The sequence below is a fragment of the Muscardinus avellanarius genome, assembly GCF_963383645.1.
Source record: "Muscardinus avellanarius genome assembly, chromosome: 12".
In the NCBI taxonomy this organism is placed as follows: domain Eukaryota; kingdom Metazoa; phylum Chordata; class Mammalia; order Rodentia; family Gliridae; genus Muscardinus; species Muscardinus avellanarius.
In genome coordinates this window covers 5848441-5865383 of record NC_137798.1, presented here as the reverse complement: position 1 = coordinate 5865383, position 16943 = coordinate 5848441, and the positions used below count along the sequence as shown (strand labels likewise).

Sequence of the window (16943 nt, the reverse complement as noted above, 5' to 3'; positions counted from 1 at the left end):
CCTCCCCCACTGCAGCACAGAAGGGCTGTGTGGTCCATGGGGTGTAGCCAGGGCAGGACCCTTGCCTGGTATCCAAGGTGGGGCTGTCACTGGGCACCGGGTAGACAATACCATCTTCAGTGGGTGCAGGCTCCAGATCTTGGGCAAAGACCCCTTCTTCTTGTGACAGCATTCGGATAATGTGAGGACAGGAACAGGGTTGGGAAGCTGGGAGCCGGGGGGACTTTTCATCCTGGAAACACACAAAGGGGCATCACGGGGTTGCTGATGGGAGAAGAGGGTCTTGAAGAAGGGGGAGGGGGAGGGGAAAGTGATCTGGTATGCACCAATTCTGGGGGAGGTTAATATTCCAGACCTGAGGAGACACTGGAGGCCAGGCTGGGCTCCAACCGACACTGGCTTCTGGAAGAACCACCCTGGCTGCCAACCTCCAGCCCCACTTAACCCCCACAGCCCTCCAAGGAACTGAGCCCAGGGCAAAGGCCACCTTCTCCTCCCTGCTCCAACCCCTTCTCCCCACCCAATCAACAGACCACACAACCTGGCCTGCCCTGCTGCCTCTGCAGCTCAGGAGACCTGTGCACCACGGGGCAGAGCGAGCCTGGATGGACTAATGCTCAGGCCCCAGCTGTTAGAGCAGGCTGGCTAAGGCTCCTTGGAGCTCTCTAGAGAGATGGGAGAAGTTGGCTCACCTGGCTAACAGGTAAGGTCTCAGGGACCCGCTGACCGAGCTTCCCGGTAACGGATGGGCTTGTGGCCAGAGAGTCCCGGCTGGGACCCCGCAGGCTTGGGGTCAGGGCCTCCAGCTGCCGCAGGTCCAGCATGGAGCGAACACTCAGTTCCACGCCCGGCTGAGCCCAGCGCCCCCTTCTTCTGGGTCCTGAGTTGGCTGTAGGAGCTGGGTCCAGGAATTCCACTGTCTCCTGTGCCTAGTGGGCGAAGGAGTGGAGGAGTCACAGTAAGAAGCACACAGTGCTATCAACAAAATTTTCCTTAGTGTGTACCAGGCACTTTCCACATAGTTCACTTCATCCTCGCAACAACCTTATGGAGGAGGTACTTTATTATCCCTGATAATAAACAGATGAGGGAATGAAGCACAGAGGGACTACGTGACTATCCAAGTCCCACATTCAGCAAGCCGCATGCAGGTTTGCCGGGCTCCAGAGTTCAAGCTGTTAGCTGCAACTCTCTCCGTTCACACAGGAATGTAGGCCTCTGCCTTTAGCTGGTGTCAGACACCTCAGAGCCAGAAGTCTCTAAAAGTCCCTACTGTGAGGACAGACCCAGCAGGGCTCCAAAGTCCCCGTCACAACACCAAGGAAAACACAATGCCCACGCCTGAGACCCCTGGTGTGGTCAAAATAGTGGACCATAATGCAACAGAGACACCTTTGCCCAACATTCTGCAGCTGGCAACAGAAGGTGTGGGCTTGAAATCCCAGCATGGAACACATGAGGGCTGGGCTGCTTTGAGGCTTGCTCCAAAAGCCTTTAGCCCCCCTGACCACCTCAAGCAGTCACTCAGGAATTGGTCCTCCTCAGTTTACCATTTTTTTTTTTTTTTTGGTACTGGGGATGGAACCCAGGGACATTCTACCTCCAAGCTACACCCCCAGCCCTATTTGTTTTTGTTTGTTTGTTTTTTGGTGGTACTGGGGTGGAATCCAGAGGCTTTCTACCTCCGGGCTATACTCCCAGACCTTTTTTATATTTTATTTGGAAACAGGGTCTCACTCAGTTGCTGAGAGCCTCACTAAGTAGCTGAGGCTGGTTTCAAACCTGTGCGATCCTCCTGTCTCAGCCTCCCAAGCGCAGGGATTACAAGCGTGTGCCACCATGCCCGACTGCCCTATTTGTTTTTATTCTTTACTTTGAAACAGGGTCTCACCGAATTACAAAGGGCCTCACTAAGTAGCTGAGGCTGTCCACGAACCACAATCCTCCTGTCTCAGCCTCCCGAATGCTGGGATGACAAGCGTGCGCCACCACGCCCGGCTAGAGCTTACCTTCTATTCAGCATCTTCAGAAACGACAGTCGCTCATTTTTGCCCCTTGAACCCCTGGACTTCAATTCTAAGCATTTGCACAGATGCCCCTTTTTCACTCACTATCTCACGCTGCTTGTGGGTGCTCTTTCTCTCAGAGTCCAGGAGCACCTCCCTGTTTGTAACTAATATAATCTGGTCCAGAAAGGGGAGCCTGGGGCTTCCCTCATCCCTAACTTAAATTCTCCCCACAAGGCCTTCCTGGGATACAGGTGTGAAGCACACGGGCAGACCCCACATCCAGATGCTTCTCAAGGTGCGGAGGCTCTGCACTCACCCGACCCCATCACCTCCTGTAACGCTAGAAACACGTTTCAACGCTGGCGACTCACCTGACTCATCTCCCAGTGAGACAGGCTTCGGGGCAGGGCTGGGCTGGGGACCAAGGCTAGACAGAAACGGCAGTCAAAGGAGTGTCTCCTGCCCACCCAGCCTGAAGCCCACCCCTGCGTGGCCAGCGAGATGTCCCAGCTTGACCCACTCGCACTGCTCTCACCCCGCAGTCCTGGGAAGGGGCCCATCTAGCCACTAGACCACCTGGTGCCTGTCTGGCCCCACGCCATGCTGCTAGAGACCTGGTTCTTTCTTGGTTCTCTTGGCAAGGATGGGAAGTGCTGGCAGTTCTTCTTCTTCAGTGCCCTCATCTTCTCCCTCCTTGTCACTGTCTGATGAGAGAGTTGGTCCAGACAGCACCGCTGGGACCTGGGGCCTGAGTCGAGACAAGGAAGGAGGCTCACTCTGGAGTACTGAGTGGCAGGCCTGGAGTGTGGAGGAGCAAGGCCACAGCAAGCCTCCCGGCACCCGCCATCACTTGCCCATTTCCGTTCTTACCGGCTGGGTCCAGAAGCCCTTGGTGGAGAAGAAGGGCCTTGCTGTTTGGCTCCTCGCTGACGCTGGCGCAGCTCGGCCAGACGCTGCCTCATGCTGATGGTCATCTCGGAGCTCAGGCGCCACACAAATATGCAGCTGGGGTCGAGCCACAGAGTTGGGTGAGGGAGAGAAGGCTAAGACTCGAGCTGGCCACCATTCATCCCCTCCATGAGCTGGCAGGAAGACCCTCGCCATCTTCCTAGACAGTCCAGGCCCGGCCAAGAGATACCCCTGTTCAGCCCTGCTCCCCAGACACACTACTGAGATGAAGAGAAGGGAGGGCAGGGTGTGTTGGTGGCGCAGAGGAGGAATCTGCCTCCTGGGAAAGGCGGCTTCTGCTTACCTGTCCCCCGACACAGAGATGAGGTGTTTGCAATCATTACTAAATTTCATGCCAGTGACAATTTCTGTGAAGAATAAAGAATATGGTCCACGAGCCACCCTGAATTCCCAACCCAAGTCCTGTGTGTCCTAGCAGCACAGGTGGGGCTGGAGTAGAGGGTCAGGGGGCTCTCTTGGGTCATGAGAATTAAGAGGAGAAAGAGTTGAGTGTGGGGTAGTGTAGTGGGATGACACTCACCTGAATGGCCAAACATGGTGGCCACGCACTCGCCTGAAGAGAAGTCGAAAATGGAGAGGTTCTTGTCAGAACAGCTGGTGGCAATGTAGATCCCCGAGGGGTCTGTCTGTACCTGAGGAGCGAGGCACACAGCGGGAAAGAGTACGGGCGCACCAGCCCCTCGCCGCCTAGTCACGCCCGGTCCCCGTGCCCTGGCCCGCTGCCATCCCATCCAGTCAGTCGTACCTTAATGAGAGTGCCGTCCTCACCCTGCGACCCTTTGAACAGCTTCTTCTGCTTCCCACTGCTGATGTTGAAGACCCTGCAAAGAGACACGCGCGTTTGCACGAGGAGGCGTGACGGAGCACGGGCTGCCACAGGGACACCAGCATCCGCGCCCAGGCTGTCCTCTCTGGGGCCAGCCTGACACCAGAGGGGCTGCTCCTCTTGGGTGAGGCCAGCGCTCGTACTGTGGGCTCGAGGGCGCACAAAGTCCCGGATGAAAGACAGATGGGGGCTCAGCTATGCGGAGCTGGCCCGCAGGGCACGAGAGTGTGGCCAGATGGTCTGAGAGGGGGATGCCCACCGAATATTTCGGTCCTGGCAGCCGATGGCCGTGTACTTCCAGCTGGGCTCCACATCCATGTCGTAGAGGGTCGTCTTCCGTACCACGTGGTGTGTCCGTGTGAACTGCACTCCATCTCCAGACTGCAGGGGTGAAGCATGTGGGCAGACCCACATTCAGGGCCTTGCCGGGCCCAGAGCCCAATGTCCACTGCCCCTCGCCTCTAGAAAGCGGGCAGGGGAGTGGAGGAGACCGCCCTCCAGAGGTGCCCAGCCGCCCTCACCTTCTGTGCAGTGCGGAAGTAGATGCTCTTGTCTGCCCCGCAGCTGATCATGCGCACTTGCCCGTCACTGGCTGCAGAGGAGGAGGCCCAGCTCTTCCCACCGTTCCCACCCCACGGAGGGCAGGCCTTCTCTGCCTTTCCTCCACAGTCTCCCCCATTCCAGCTCCACTACATGGTGGGACAACCAATTAAATCAGAATGCTTCCCTGTAAACCCAGGTTTTCCTGTGTCCCCATCCTCAGCCCAGCCTGGTTTGTTCAGGGTCCCAGACTGAAAGTCCGCAATCCACTTGTCTCCACCTGCCTCAGGTGCCGTCCACCCATCACGGCAGACCCTCCCATGGAAGCAGGGGTGGCGGTGGCCAGGGGCGGGTCTCAGGTACTCCGTCCTACCTGCAAACTTGACAGCAGTGATGGAAGACGAGTGCTCGTCCAGCGTCTGCTGTAGGCTGTACTCCCGCCCAGCGTCCAGCACATGGATCAGCCGGTCCCGGCTTGCAGAAGCTAGCAGCTTCAGACCTGGGGTGGAAGAACTCCATCATCCCCGTGTGCCCTGAGCAGGCATCTAACAAGGCCTGGCAAGAGCCCGAGGGGCCCTGAGTTACACAAACCACAGAGCAGGACAGAGCTGTCCTCTTCTAATCCACAGAGACCCGGTGATCCAAAAGATGATCAGCCCCACACGAGGGCCAGGACAGACGCCAGCAGCAGCAGCAGGACGAGGAGTCCTGTGCCCTGCGGGCTGGACCAGGCATCCTGCTCACCTGTGTCTGGCTTGGAGTACTCCAGGCACAGGATCTCTGAGTCATGAGCCTCTACCTTTAGCATTTCACTCAAGGACTGCAGTTCGTGCACCCTGCAGAGATGAGGGGAGGGAAGAAGAAGTCACTGCCAGGTGCAGGAGGAGGGATTCACGCCCTTCCTCTGCTACATCTTCTCCCAGAACTTACCTTTTTTTTTTTTTTTTGCGGGCCTGGGGATGGAACCCAGGGGCATTCAACCTCCGAGCTACACCCCCTGTCCTATTCTTTATTTTGAAACAGGGTCTCACTAAGTACAGAGAGCCTCACTAAGTAGCTGAGGCTGTCTGTGAACCACAATCCTCAGCCTCCCTAATGCTGGGATGACAAGCCCGGCTTTGATGTGTGAATGTTAAACGTGATCACTTGGTTAAGACAGCTTCCACTTGTTTGTTTCATTACAAAGTTATCATCTCTCCTTTTCAATTAATAAATACTTTGTTCCTCAACGGTGTGTGTGTGTGTGTGTGTGTGTGTGTTACTGAGGATTTAACCCAGGGGCCTTCTATCTCCAAGCAACACCTCCAGCCCTATTTTATTTTTTATTTGGAAAGAGTGTCTTGCTAAATTGCTGAGGCTGGCTTCAAACCTGCAATCCTCCTGTCTCAGCCTTCCAAGTGCTGGGATTACAGGCACACCCTACCATGCCCAGATCTTCCTTAACCAAAGCTTTGACCTTGGGGCCCTGACCACCCCAGCCCCCAGCATAGGAGGCAGTTAGCACCCACTCTAGCCCTGCAATTACCTAAGCGTGCCCATACGATCTCCTGAAGCTAGATGCTGTCCGTTGGGGCTGACACACACAGAGCGGATGCCCACGCGGGGGTCCATCAGGGACCCATCGGCTTTGTCTCCCCCAGGCAGCTCAGTGTCCAGCAGGGCCTGCGTGTTCCCATCCACATAGATAATCTTGATGAGATCCTGGTGGAACAAGTAAGAAGAGGTAGATGAGGTAGGCCCAACACAGGGCAGCCGGACACCATGCACCCTGGGCTCACAGATCCCAGCCAAGTGAGAGCTGGAAGATCAAGGTCTGCGGACCCAGCTCCGGAGAACAAGGGCCACGAGCTGTGGGCCGGCTCAGGCCTCACACTCACATTGCTGAGGATGTTTCGGTGCAGGGTCGAGCCGTGCACCCCTGAGCTCTCCGTGTTCCACAGGCGGATGGTGTTGTCCGAAGAACAGGTAATAAAGGAACTGGGGGGCAGGCAGGCCTGATTACTGTCTTTCACCTCGGGGTAGACCTAAGGGACAAAAGTAAAGAGTCAGACCTCCATTAAGGGAGAGAAGTCCCTTGCCTGCCCAAGGAGATGGGAGAAATTAAAGGCAGAAAGCTGGCTAAAACTTAGCTAGGTGCCTCAGCCAGCCAGCAAGCCGTAACTGTTATATAGTCTCTCATCACCAAGGAAAGCCTGTTAACCAAGCACCGCCTGCACCAGGCGCTCTTCTATGTCTCCCACTTACACCATTTCATTTTACTCTTAGAACAACCAGATGGATCAGGTACATCATTTTACAGCTGAAGAAAGTGAGGCTCGGTCAAGTTTAGAAACTTGTCCAAGATCACAGAGCCCAGGCTGAGGCAAAACTAAGGACAGACGTGGCAGCTGGGAGAAGCCCGAGACACAGGAACACAACAGTTCAAGTCCCAGGGTCCACAACGGGGTGCCACTGGAGAAGACGGGGCGTGACATGAACATAAGCTGCACGATGTTACCCTAGCAACCAGGCCAGTCCCCAGCAGGGAAGCCCACCTACCTCCACACTCCAGACACAGGAGGAATGATACAGAGCCGAGTACACCTTGCCCACCTTCTTGGGGTCCCGCACATCCCAAACATAGATGCTGTGGTCGTTGTACACACAAGACAGCCATTGATTAGTCGGATCAAAGGTCAAGGCAATGGTGTCTGGATACCTGGCATTGGCCCCTCCAGAAAAGAGGCGGCTGTCGGGAGAGGATAGGGCAAATGTCGAGACTGGGGAAGAGCGAGGGGAATCTCTGCATTTGCAGACTGGGAAGTAGTTGCCTGCACAGAAAAAAGCAGCCCTCACAGGCATCACTGGAGCAGGCCAGGCACCAGCTGCCGGGCCCTGGTGTTCTCCTGATGAGCAAGAAGCTGAGAGAACGCCAAAGCCTGACTCTGTGGCCGTGAGGGGCAGAGCAAACACGGGAGTGCTCTGCAACCATGCACACTCATAGATGAGAACAGATCGCCACGCAAACCTCAAGGTTACAAACATCTACCTCTCCCCTCTCACACGACCGAGGGCTGCTTCTTCACAGCATGACAACTTTACCCAATACCTTTTCTTCTAGCTCTTAGATAAAATTATCAATGTCCAATTGTAAAACTGCCCCCCCCACTTTCTGACAGTATCTGACCAAAATAAAAACCTCAGTCCCTTGACCCATTCCTAAAATCATCTATCACAAGCCCAAACCCCATCATAAGCCCCTCCTTACACCCACTAACAGATGCTCCCTGGGACTCCATGGTGTGTGGCCCCCTTGGTTCCAACAAGTACCAATAAACCCACGACTTTCTATCTACAGAGGTGCTCCTGGGAACTTTGGGCATCGCGTGGTCCCCGACGTGCTGACAAGGAAAGCTGGGCACAGGGCGAGCCTCTGAAGGGAGGCAGGGCCCACGCTTACCTGGCCTCAGTGACGCTGGCAATGTCTGTGCCCAGGGCGTGGGGTCTGGGCAGGGTGCTGAGGAAGTGTAGGTTCGAGGGGTTGAAAAGACGCACGGTGCCATCAGCACAGCCACAGAAGATGTAGTCTTGACTCACAGAGATGCAGTGGGCCACTGTGGTCTGTGGGCAGAGTGGCTCAGATCAGTCTTCTCCTCCCCAGACCCTCAGCGGCAGTCACCTGCCTCGGGAGGGCAGCCCAGATGCTCTGGCGCAAGCCCCTCAGCTGTCGTCCGGAGGCGCCCTCCCTCCAGTAGCAGGTGCCCTGGGCCCGCAGCCCTGTGCAGTGGTGGGATGGGATCAGGGGCCCTTCTAATCACCGGAGGTTTGGGCAAAGAGGAAAAAGCAGGAAAAGTCAGCAAAGAGAAAGAAACAGCCTGAGGAAGAGCGGCGGGTCCAGGTAGCACTTACTGTGAAGCTGTCTGTGTTCTGAGCAGAAGAGGAAAGCAGGGGAGAGGCAGAAAGAGAGAGAGCAAGAGGAGGCAATTACACAGAGCACGGGGGCTGGTACCGGGCCGCACTCAAGCACCCAGGATTCCTTCTCCTGGGCTCCCTCTTGCATGCATGAGGGCTCAGTATCTGATCTGGAGCCCCAGGGCGCCAGTCCTCCCAATTTGAGACATGGGTCGTTCCTGTCCCCAGAACAGAGTACTTACTCTCAGTTCCACCCACTTGTCCAAGAGCCTGCGATCGCTGAACTCACAGAGCAGCCCCGAGGAGGTGATGCAGAAGGTGCTGTCGGCCTTCTTCCCTCGGCCACAGGCCACGTCGGTGAACAGGTTGTTCCTCAGCTCGCCCAGCAGCCCCGAGCGGCCCAGCAGGGGTACGGTGGCATTCACCTGTGGAGACACACCACTGCTCCCATCCATCACCCCACAGCCTGTCCCTGCAAATGTCCGAGAGAGGAGAGGGGAGGTAGCAAGCTCCCTGGCTCTGAGACTACTCCACAACCCACACGGCAGCTGGCCTCCAACACCTCTGTGTGATGGCTGAGCGAGCAGAGGCCCAGGCGGAGCAGCCCCTTGCGACGGGCCGGGCCCAGCACCTGCACCTCACCTTTGAGGTCTTGCTGTCATCAAGGTACCAAAATTTGATGTGCCGGTTGCCTGCAGTGACGAAGTAGCTGCAATCTTCAGAGAAGGACACTGCCGTCACACGGCTGGACACCTTGTTAGAGGCCACCACGATGTTTTTCTGGAGGGAAAGACAAAGGAACAATCAAGGCTCTGCTTCATGGGGTTAAGAAGAAAGAGACTCAGAGAATGGAAGATGACTGGAAAGAATTTCTACTTGGAAAAAAGTTCCCGGATTTGCTGGTCAGAAAAAGAGGGATGGCGGAGAGCCCCTTTCTAGAGAAATTAAAACGGTTCATTTTCTTTGGGGCGGTTGAAAGCATAAAGCTAGCGCTTTCTAGCAACACGCTTTGCACAGAGTCACCATTTTCTGCTTCAAAGTCTTTTCTAGTAGGAGACGGATCAGCAGGATGGAGAAGCAGCCCGGCCGCAGCTTCCTGCCTCCTCCACTGACACCTGAGCCTCTCCTAGGCTGCCAGGCCAGCCGCCAGCGCTCACCTTCCAGGCCCAGACGTTGACAATCATGTCGTGCTGGTAGCCCACGGAGACGATGTACTTGGCGCTGGGAGAGAAGGCCACACAAGCCACCCCGTACTTGTGCTCTTGTAGCTCTGCCACCTGGCTGTGCTCCGCCACATCCCAAACCCGCACGGCAGGCATGTGCCCACTCTGTAGGAGGCAAGGCGGAGGTGAGGACCTTCCCTCACCTTTCGGAGTGGAGCCCTCACCACACACTACGGCACCACCTCGCTAATGGCTCCCTGGCTAAAAGCCAAGATCAGGGTGCCGTAGGGACCAAGGTGGAGAGGGGACATCATAAATATCTAGACACCAGTGATTCCAGGAAGCAGCAGCTCCAAATTTTAGTCAGCATCTCTGGGAGAGGACCTGTACCTCTCTTTTGGTCAGAGCTCCTTGAATGATTCTGATGGGCAGACAGGCCCATCAGGCTCCTCTTGGTTTCAACCCCAACTCCCGGCCAAGGCTGAGGGAGAGGCGGTCCCGTGTGCCCAGCAGGGGGCCTCCAGGGGTAAGGAATACTTTAGGCAGTGCTTTTCAAAGTGCTTTCCTCACTACAGGTTGAGCATTACCAGGGAACCTGTTAGAAAAGCACTTTGAGGGAGTCCACACCTACAGAATCGCCAGCTCCGAGGGGAGGCCAGTACCGTGTCCTTCAAGAAGCCCAGAGTGATTTTGATACACCCCCAAGCTTAAGAACCATGTTTAAACCACATAAATTCCCAAAGTCTGTAGTTAGAAAGATGCAGAGAGGAAGCAGTGGCCTTGGGTACAACTGGGAACATTGAATAAAAACAGGGGATGGCCAAGCATGGTGGCACACACTTGTAATCCCAGCACTCAGCTGCTGAGTGAGGCCCTCCACAACTCAGTGGGACCCTGTTTCAAAATAAAGAATAAAAAATAGGGCTGGGGTGGAGCTCGGAGGTAGAATGCCCCTGGGTTCCATGGTGGGGGGCAACAGAAGCGATCAGGAGGGCACTGAGTGATTTTTGTTTGTTTTCTGAAAAGGGGCAAGCCAATAAGTTTGGGGATTTCGTTTAAGACACAGCACAAACGAGGATTTAGCCACAGCTCAGGAAGACCACGCGGCAGCAGCACTACCTGGGCGCAGCCCTCCCTCACTCACCTCTCCAGTGACCAAGTACTTGCCATCGGGGGAGAAGGCGAGGGCAGTGATGGTTTTCCTGCAAGAGATGGGGCCGACTCAAAGGGGCACAGAGGTCGCTCCCCACCCCACGCCTCTCCAAAGGTGAGCCCAGCAAACTTCAATGGCACACGCCGCACGGTCCCATCGCCAGGTCCCAGCCCCCAGCCTCCAGAGCAGGATGCGGGCCAGCCCCTCTCGCAGCTCCCAGGAGGACGGTCTCCCTGGAGGCAGGCCCACCTACCTGGAACTGTTGAGGATGTGGTGCTGTTTGTGTTTCCGGGGATTGAACAGCACGACCACACACCTGAGGAGAGAAGTGGGCATCAGCCTAGCACCAAGCCACATTTCGTTCAGATCCCCCCCCACCCACCAGCCACCTGGGACTTCTGGTCACCCAGCAGAGGCAGCACGGTGGGTCAGGCTCAGAGGGGACCCACCGCTTTCTCCTAGCAACCTGTTCTCACTCCCCCCACCCAAGAGGGCCTGTCTCCGCGGCCTCTGCTGGAAGCCTACACCCACCAAGCAAGTCCCTAAGCACCAGCCCCATCTCTGGCCATATCTACAAAAGACACAGGGACACAGGCCTCCCACAGCCTTTGTACATATTCCAGGAAGGGTGTGCAAGGAACTAGATGTGACTTGGGAAAACAGGCCTCAGGCTAGTTCTCAGGCTCAGAGGCACATGTGTACCAATCATCTTGCTCTAAGGACAGCTGAGGTTCCCCACGTGTGTGCACATGTGTGCGCTTGGCAGGCACTGGCCTCCACATGTTAGATGAGGAAGGGCGTAGGTCATGACACAGGGCCCAGAACTGCAGGAATGCCTGGCAAGATGGGGCAAGGGGCAGAGACAGCTCGAGAGGGCCTGGGAAAGCCCTAAGAGCCTCTAGCCTAGCCAGAGACTCTGGCCCCAAGGAGCCTGCGAAGGGCCCTGAGTGCCATAAGGAGACAAGCAGGGGCTGCACTGGCCCTGCAGAGCAGGGCAACCTCTCCAGCCATGTGGCAAGGCTGCTGGAGGGTTCAGCTCCAGACCGACCGTCCAGAGGCAGCTCCAGGGAGGGAAGCCGGATGGTAGAGGTCAGGGGCTAGAAGTCGAAAGCCCAGGCCAGGCAGGGTTCTCAGCAGACTCCTGGGCTGAGCACACCCTGCCCTGGCCTGCTGCCTCCAGCCTGGAGGCTGTTACAGCAGGGAAGGAGGAGACTGAGCAGACAGCTACTTCCCCCACTCCCAAACTTGTAGAGTGGGACCCCTGCAGCTCCCATATCTGAACTCCCTGCCGGCTAGAAACCAAGTAGAGGAGGCACAAGCTGCTAGTGAGTGCTTAGCACCACGGGCTCCACAGACCATTTGAATGTGCAAATTCCCGGGTCCTTTTCTAACAGACAGGCAAGCTCTGATGTGACCGGACTTACCCAGAACTTCCAGGCGGACCAACGCAGCCCCCGTAGAATTCCTGAGCCCGCCCCCACCTCTGGCCCCACAGTCAGCCCTTCGTCATCCCCATCTCCCATTCTCTCCCGTTTCCCTCCTCTTCCCCTTCTAGAATGTCAGGAAAGCTTTAAAATATGACAAAGAGGAGAAGGCTTTGGAAATTCTGTGCCTCCTGGACAGGTGCATGAGTAATACAGAGGTTATAGCTCAAAGGTCACAGATTTAGATATTTAGATTTTAGGACTTTTTTTAGTGTGTGAAAAATAATACCCTCCAGTCCTGCCACAGCCATAAATCCAGAACTGAACAATTTTCAGCAGCTACTGGATATTTCTGAGCCTTCTTACAATCTGTGCTGACCTGCTGAGGAAGCCCTCTGCCAGCTGACCTCTCTAGCAAGGGCTTCTACTCTGCCTGGTTACAGGTTACCTAGCTTTCTGACTAATTAGAGATGAACCATGACAAAGGGCTTTAGCTGATCTAAGTACATTGACTTTGTGCCCAATCCAGAAAAATGCTTTCCAAGTCCAGGAAAACAAAGTATTGGCCCCCAAAGAGAAGTGCGTCAGACTGCTAAAACACGTTCGGTCGCTGCATGGAGTCTAAGTCTCGGGACACCACATGCTCCATTTCCTCCTCCTCAGTCCAGCTTCATGGAGGAGAGAGAGGGGAGGGTGGGAGAGAGGGAGAGGGAGAGGGAGAGGGAGAGGGAGAGGGAGAGGGAGAGAGAGAGAGAGAGAGAGAGAGAGAGAGAGAGAGAGAGAGCTTGCATGTGTGAGACAGCACACACCAGAGGCGACTGGCTAGAGGAGCAGGCTTCCTTCTCTACACCCCCTACCTCCACGCTAGCTGGACACTCAGGTGTGGCATGGAAGAGTTAAGCAAGGAGGGAAACACACAGAGGGAGGCTCTTCATCTGAACTTTTTACTCCTAATTATTCAGATCTGGAAAACATCCAACACAGAGAGAGAGAGAGAGAGAGAGAGAGAGAGAGAGAGAGAGAGAGAGGGAGAGGGAGAGGGGAGAGAGAGAGAGAGGAGAGAGACAGAGAGAGAGAGAGGAGAGAGAGACAGAGAGAGAGGAGAGAGAGAGAGGAGAGAGGGAGAGAGGAGAGAGAGGAGAGAAAGACAGAGAGAGAGGAGAGAGAGGGAGAGAGAGAGAGAGGGGAGAGAGAGGGAGAGAGAGGAGAGAGGAGAGAGAGAGAGGAGAGAGAGAGAGGAGAGAGAGAGGAGAGGAGAGGAGAGGAGAGGAGAGGAGAGGAGAGAGAGAGGGAGAGAGAGAAAGAGAGGAGAGGAGAGGAGAGGAGAGAGAGAGGGAGAGAGAGAGGAGAGGAGAGAGAGAGAGGAGAGAGAGAGGGAGAGAGAGAGAGGAAAGGAGAGGAGAGGAGAGGAGAGGAGGAGGGGAGAGGGAGAAGAGAGAGACAGAAAGAGAAGAGAGAGAGAGGGAGAGAGAGAGAGAGAGAGAGAGAGAGAGGAGAGAGGCCAACCAGCTGTCAGAGCTCCACTGTGGGGCAATAACACAACGCGGAGGGAGGGCAGGACACCCCACTTGTTACGTTCCTCCCAAGAGAACAGGGTCTGTTCGCACATCACTGAGGCGCCTCCTTATTCTTCTTGGTGAACTTTGAGCGAGCACCCCAGTTGGCCCGGGAGCGGAGGGTGGGGCGCAGCCGTCATCAATCTTTGGCCCTACACCTCCACATCCCTGCCCGGCAGGGCGAGTCCTTGCAGCAGTGCTGACTGAAGTCCTGAAATGACACGCTGGGCCGGGCTGGGCTGCCCAGTGGGATGACTCCTGGAACTCAGAACCTAAGGGCACAGAGAGATGCTTGCTCTCGGTGGGGGAGAGGAGGCTCGGTCCCTCTGGGCCTCAGCTCTGCGGAGTCACACTGTGGAGTTCCAGTGCCAGGAGGGCCAGGCCCTCAACATGCCCTTCCCTGCGCAGGTCCAGGCCTGCTGCCATCGCGAAGAGCCCATTGCTGTCTTACTAACTGGATCCACCTCCTACCGCTCGCCAAGCTCCAGAGGACAAAGCCAAATGAGGCCTTGGCTGAGCTACGACTGGGCCACACATGCAGGGAGCAGGCACGGAAGGTTCAACCAGAAACCCGTGCCTTCAAATTCTTTCTTCAGCCCAGGTAAAATCCAGAGTCACTCGGAGAAGCGAACTGAAAGGCCTTCGACTTGGCTCAGACGCCGCCCATCTATCATGACAACCTCACCCTTACACTCCCCGTTGCCCTGCGCCACCACCGCTCATACTTCTGTCCAAAGCACATTTACTTTGGGGATGCATCTTTCTTTACCCAGACTGCCAGCTCTGTGAAGATGGCATTTTTGTCTATTTTGTTTACTGTTAAGTCCGCAGAGCCTAGAAGAGCCAATAAGTATTTGTGAACGCATGGATATAGCTTTAAGTTACCAAAGGCAAGATCTCGATGCTCTGACTGCGGAGAAGCCTCCTGGATAGCGGCCTACACCCACAGCTGCCCCACGTGCAGCATTCTGTACCACACACTGCTGCCCAAGGGTAATACAGTGGTGACAAGAGCAAGAACACTGGGGTCAGGTCCGACGTGGTGGCACACACCTGTCAGCCCAGTATTTAGGAGGCTGAGACAGGAGAGTTGCAGGTTCAAGGCCAGTCTCAGCAACTTAGTGAGACCCTGTTTAAAAACAAAAGTGGGGTGTGGTGGCACAAATCCAGTACTTGGGAGGCTGAGACAGGAGGATCAGGTTTTAAGCCATCCTCAGCAACTTTGTGAGGCTCTCAGTAACCTGGGGAAACCTTGTTTCCAAATAAAAAAAATAAAATAGGCTGGGGGGTATAGCTTGGAGGTAGACGGCCCCTGGACCCAATGGGATGGGTCCCCAGCACCACTAAATAATAAATAAATACATAAATAAAAGATGAGGGTGTAATACCCATGTGTTCAATCAGAAAGAGGAAGAGGCAGAGTGTGGAGGGGAAGGTACTTGGAATCTCAGTACTTGGAAGGCTGAGACAGGAGGATGGCAGGCTTGAAGCCAGCCCCAGCAATTCAATGAGGCTCTCAGCAAGTTAGCGAGGCCCTGTTTTCAAACAAAAAAGGTCTGGGGGTATATCCCTGGGTAAAATGTCCCTGGGTTCCAGTACCACAAAGAAGAAAGAAAGAAAGAAAGAAAGAAAGAAAGAAAGAAAGAAAGAAAGAAAGAAAGAAAAGGAGGGAAAGAGGAGGAAGAAGAAGAAGAGGAAGAAGAAGAGGAGGGGGCAGGAGGAAGGAAAATGATTAGCACCACCACCACCACTGGGGTCAGAAAGACCTGTCTGCTAACACTCCAATCTTGGACATGTTCCTTCTCTTCTCTGAACCTTAATTTCCTCATTTATAAGACAAGTAATATCTATGTCATGGAATTGCTGTGAGAAGTTAACATATAAAAAGTAACCAGCCTGGTCCTCTCAGCCAGTCTTCTTGAAGGGCACCACGACGCATCAACACAAAGGAAAGGGTTGTCCAGGGTTAGCAGTCGCATCTCATCCAGGGCTTGCTGGATACTAGAGAGTCACTAGGGTTATCCACATGTGAATTATAGACTATCCCTCCAAATTAAGTTCCAAAGGAGAAATCTTGTATCTTAGTTATTCTAAGAGATAACAAAGCTAGTACATTTCCCAGGGAAATCCTAGTTGTGGTCCTCTTTACAGACAACTGGAACTCAATGCCTTCAAATCAAGTCACTTTTTGGACTAGGCCACTGGCGCGCGCGCCCGCGTGCGCATGTGTGTGTATGTGTGTGTGTGTGACTGAGGATTGAACCTAGGCTGATGAGAGTCTCACTACTTGCTTAGGCCGTCCTCAGATCTGCAATCCTGTCTCAGCCTCCCTGATGCTATTTCTTGAGGAACCTCAATAACCCCATGATAACTCTTGAGTGCTCATAACCCCGTGCACTACGTGCCCAGTGGAGTAGGGCTATTAGTATGCTATGCTCTGCCCAGAGGAATCTAAACGCAGGCCTTTTCTTGGCAAGAGGTACGTCTCTGTGAGCTGTAAGAGTTAAAGCCAGGTCAAAATGGCAGTGAGTCCCCCTCCTCACTCACTGTGGTCTAGCTCTTAGACAGGTGACCTGATTCTTCATTCCCTTAGGATCTTTGCACTTGATATTTTTTTCATCTGGAACACGCTGGTGTCAATCTCACATGTTGCTTCCTCCTGTCACTGAAGTATCGGCTCAAATGTTTCCCTCCCTGAGCGCTGACTGCCCGGCTAATCTTAAAGTAGCCCCTCCCCTGCTCCAAGCTGCCCCCACTCTCTTCTCATCCCCGTTTTATTTTTCTTACCCGGACCACTATCTGGCGTTACTCAGCTCCCTTGTTCCATGCCTGGTGTCTGCTCACCCTTCTTGCTCCTCAACCCCAGAAGCAGCGACCCTGTCTGTCCTCCTCACTGCTCTATCCCCAATGTCTGCCCCACAGCAGGTTTTAAACAAATACCTGCTTTGTGGGAAGAACTTAGGGCCCTGGTTTCCTGCGACAAACACAGGAGGCCGGAAGGAAAGGCCCTGAGGGCGCGCGCCACCCCGCCCCACACTCAGGCCGTCCAGGCCCACCTGGCCACTCCTCGGTCCCACACGCTCCCAGGTAAACACCTGCACAGGCTTCAAGGAGGACGGGAGCTGCGTCTCCTCGGCCCACCTGTCACTAGAATACAGCTCGGGAGGAGATTCTGCCACCGCACACCCTGTCAAGGCGTTGAAGCCGGGACCCAGCATTATTTCAACATGGACTGAGTAGACAGAGGCCCTTCTTAAAAGAGGTGCTCCCTCCTCTCCACTAGAGGAGCGGAGAGGCCTCCTCCTGGCCTGCAAGGCCGCCTGCCCCTGCTGCGGCCAAGGGGCAGCTCCACCCAGAGCACTCCCCTGGATCACTCTGGCAATGGGGGACTGAGAAACCCATTGTCAGGGCT

At 55.1% G+C, this 16943-nt stretch overlaps 1 protein-coding gene across 5 annotated transcripts in view; it reads right to left on the bottom strand.

The window, feature by feature from the left end:
- MAPKBP1 (mitogen-activated protein kinase binding protein 1) overlaps positions 1-16943 on the bottom strand; it is a gene marked incomplete at both ends in the record, with an annotated part of 58264 nt that overhangs the window by 4091 nt on the left and 37230 nt on the right. For 3 of the 5 annotated variants that reach the window (XM_080708143.1, XM_080708145.1, XM_080708147.1), the window contains 21 exons: positions 66-232; positions 693-929; positions 2381-2436; positions 2624-2757; positions 2880-3014; positions 3262-3325; positions 3499-3610; positions 3724-3799; positions 4064-4185; positions 4326-4396; positions 4718-4843; positions 5089-5180; positions 5870-6045; positions 6222-6368; positions 6883-7072; positions 7784-7944; positions 8478-8660; positions 8878-9015; positions 9393-9563; positions 10543-10600; positions 10805-10867. In XM_080708143.1, coding sequence (XP_080564269.1) covers positions 66-232; positions 693-929; positions 2381-2436; positions 2624-2757; positions 2880-3014; positions 3262-3325; positions 3499-3610; positions 3724-3799; positions 4064-4185; positions 4326-4396; positions 4718-4843; positions 5089-5180; positions 5870-6045; positions 6222-6368; positions 6883-7072; positions 7784-7944; positions 8478-8660; positions 8878-9015; positions 9393-9563; positions 10543-10600; positions 10805-10867 — 2679 coding nt within the window. Of the gene's footprint in view, positions 1-65; positions 233-692; positions 930-2380; positions 2437-2623; positions 2758-2879; positions 3015-3261; positions 3326-3498; positions 3611-3723; positions 3800-4063; positions 4186-4325; positions 4397-4717; positions 4844-5088; positions 5181-5869; positions 6046-6221; positions 6369-6882; positions 7073-7783; positions 7945-8232; positions 8251-8477; positions 8661-8877; positions 9016-9392; positions 9564-10542; positions 10601-10804; positions 10868-16943 lie in introns of all 5 variants that reach the window. The other 2 variants (XM_080708146.1, XM_080708144.1) reach the window with 1 other exon arrangement.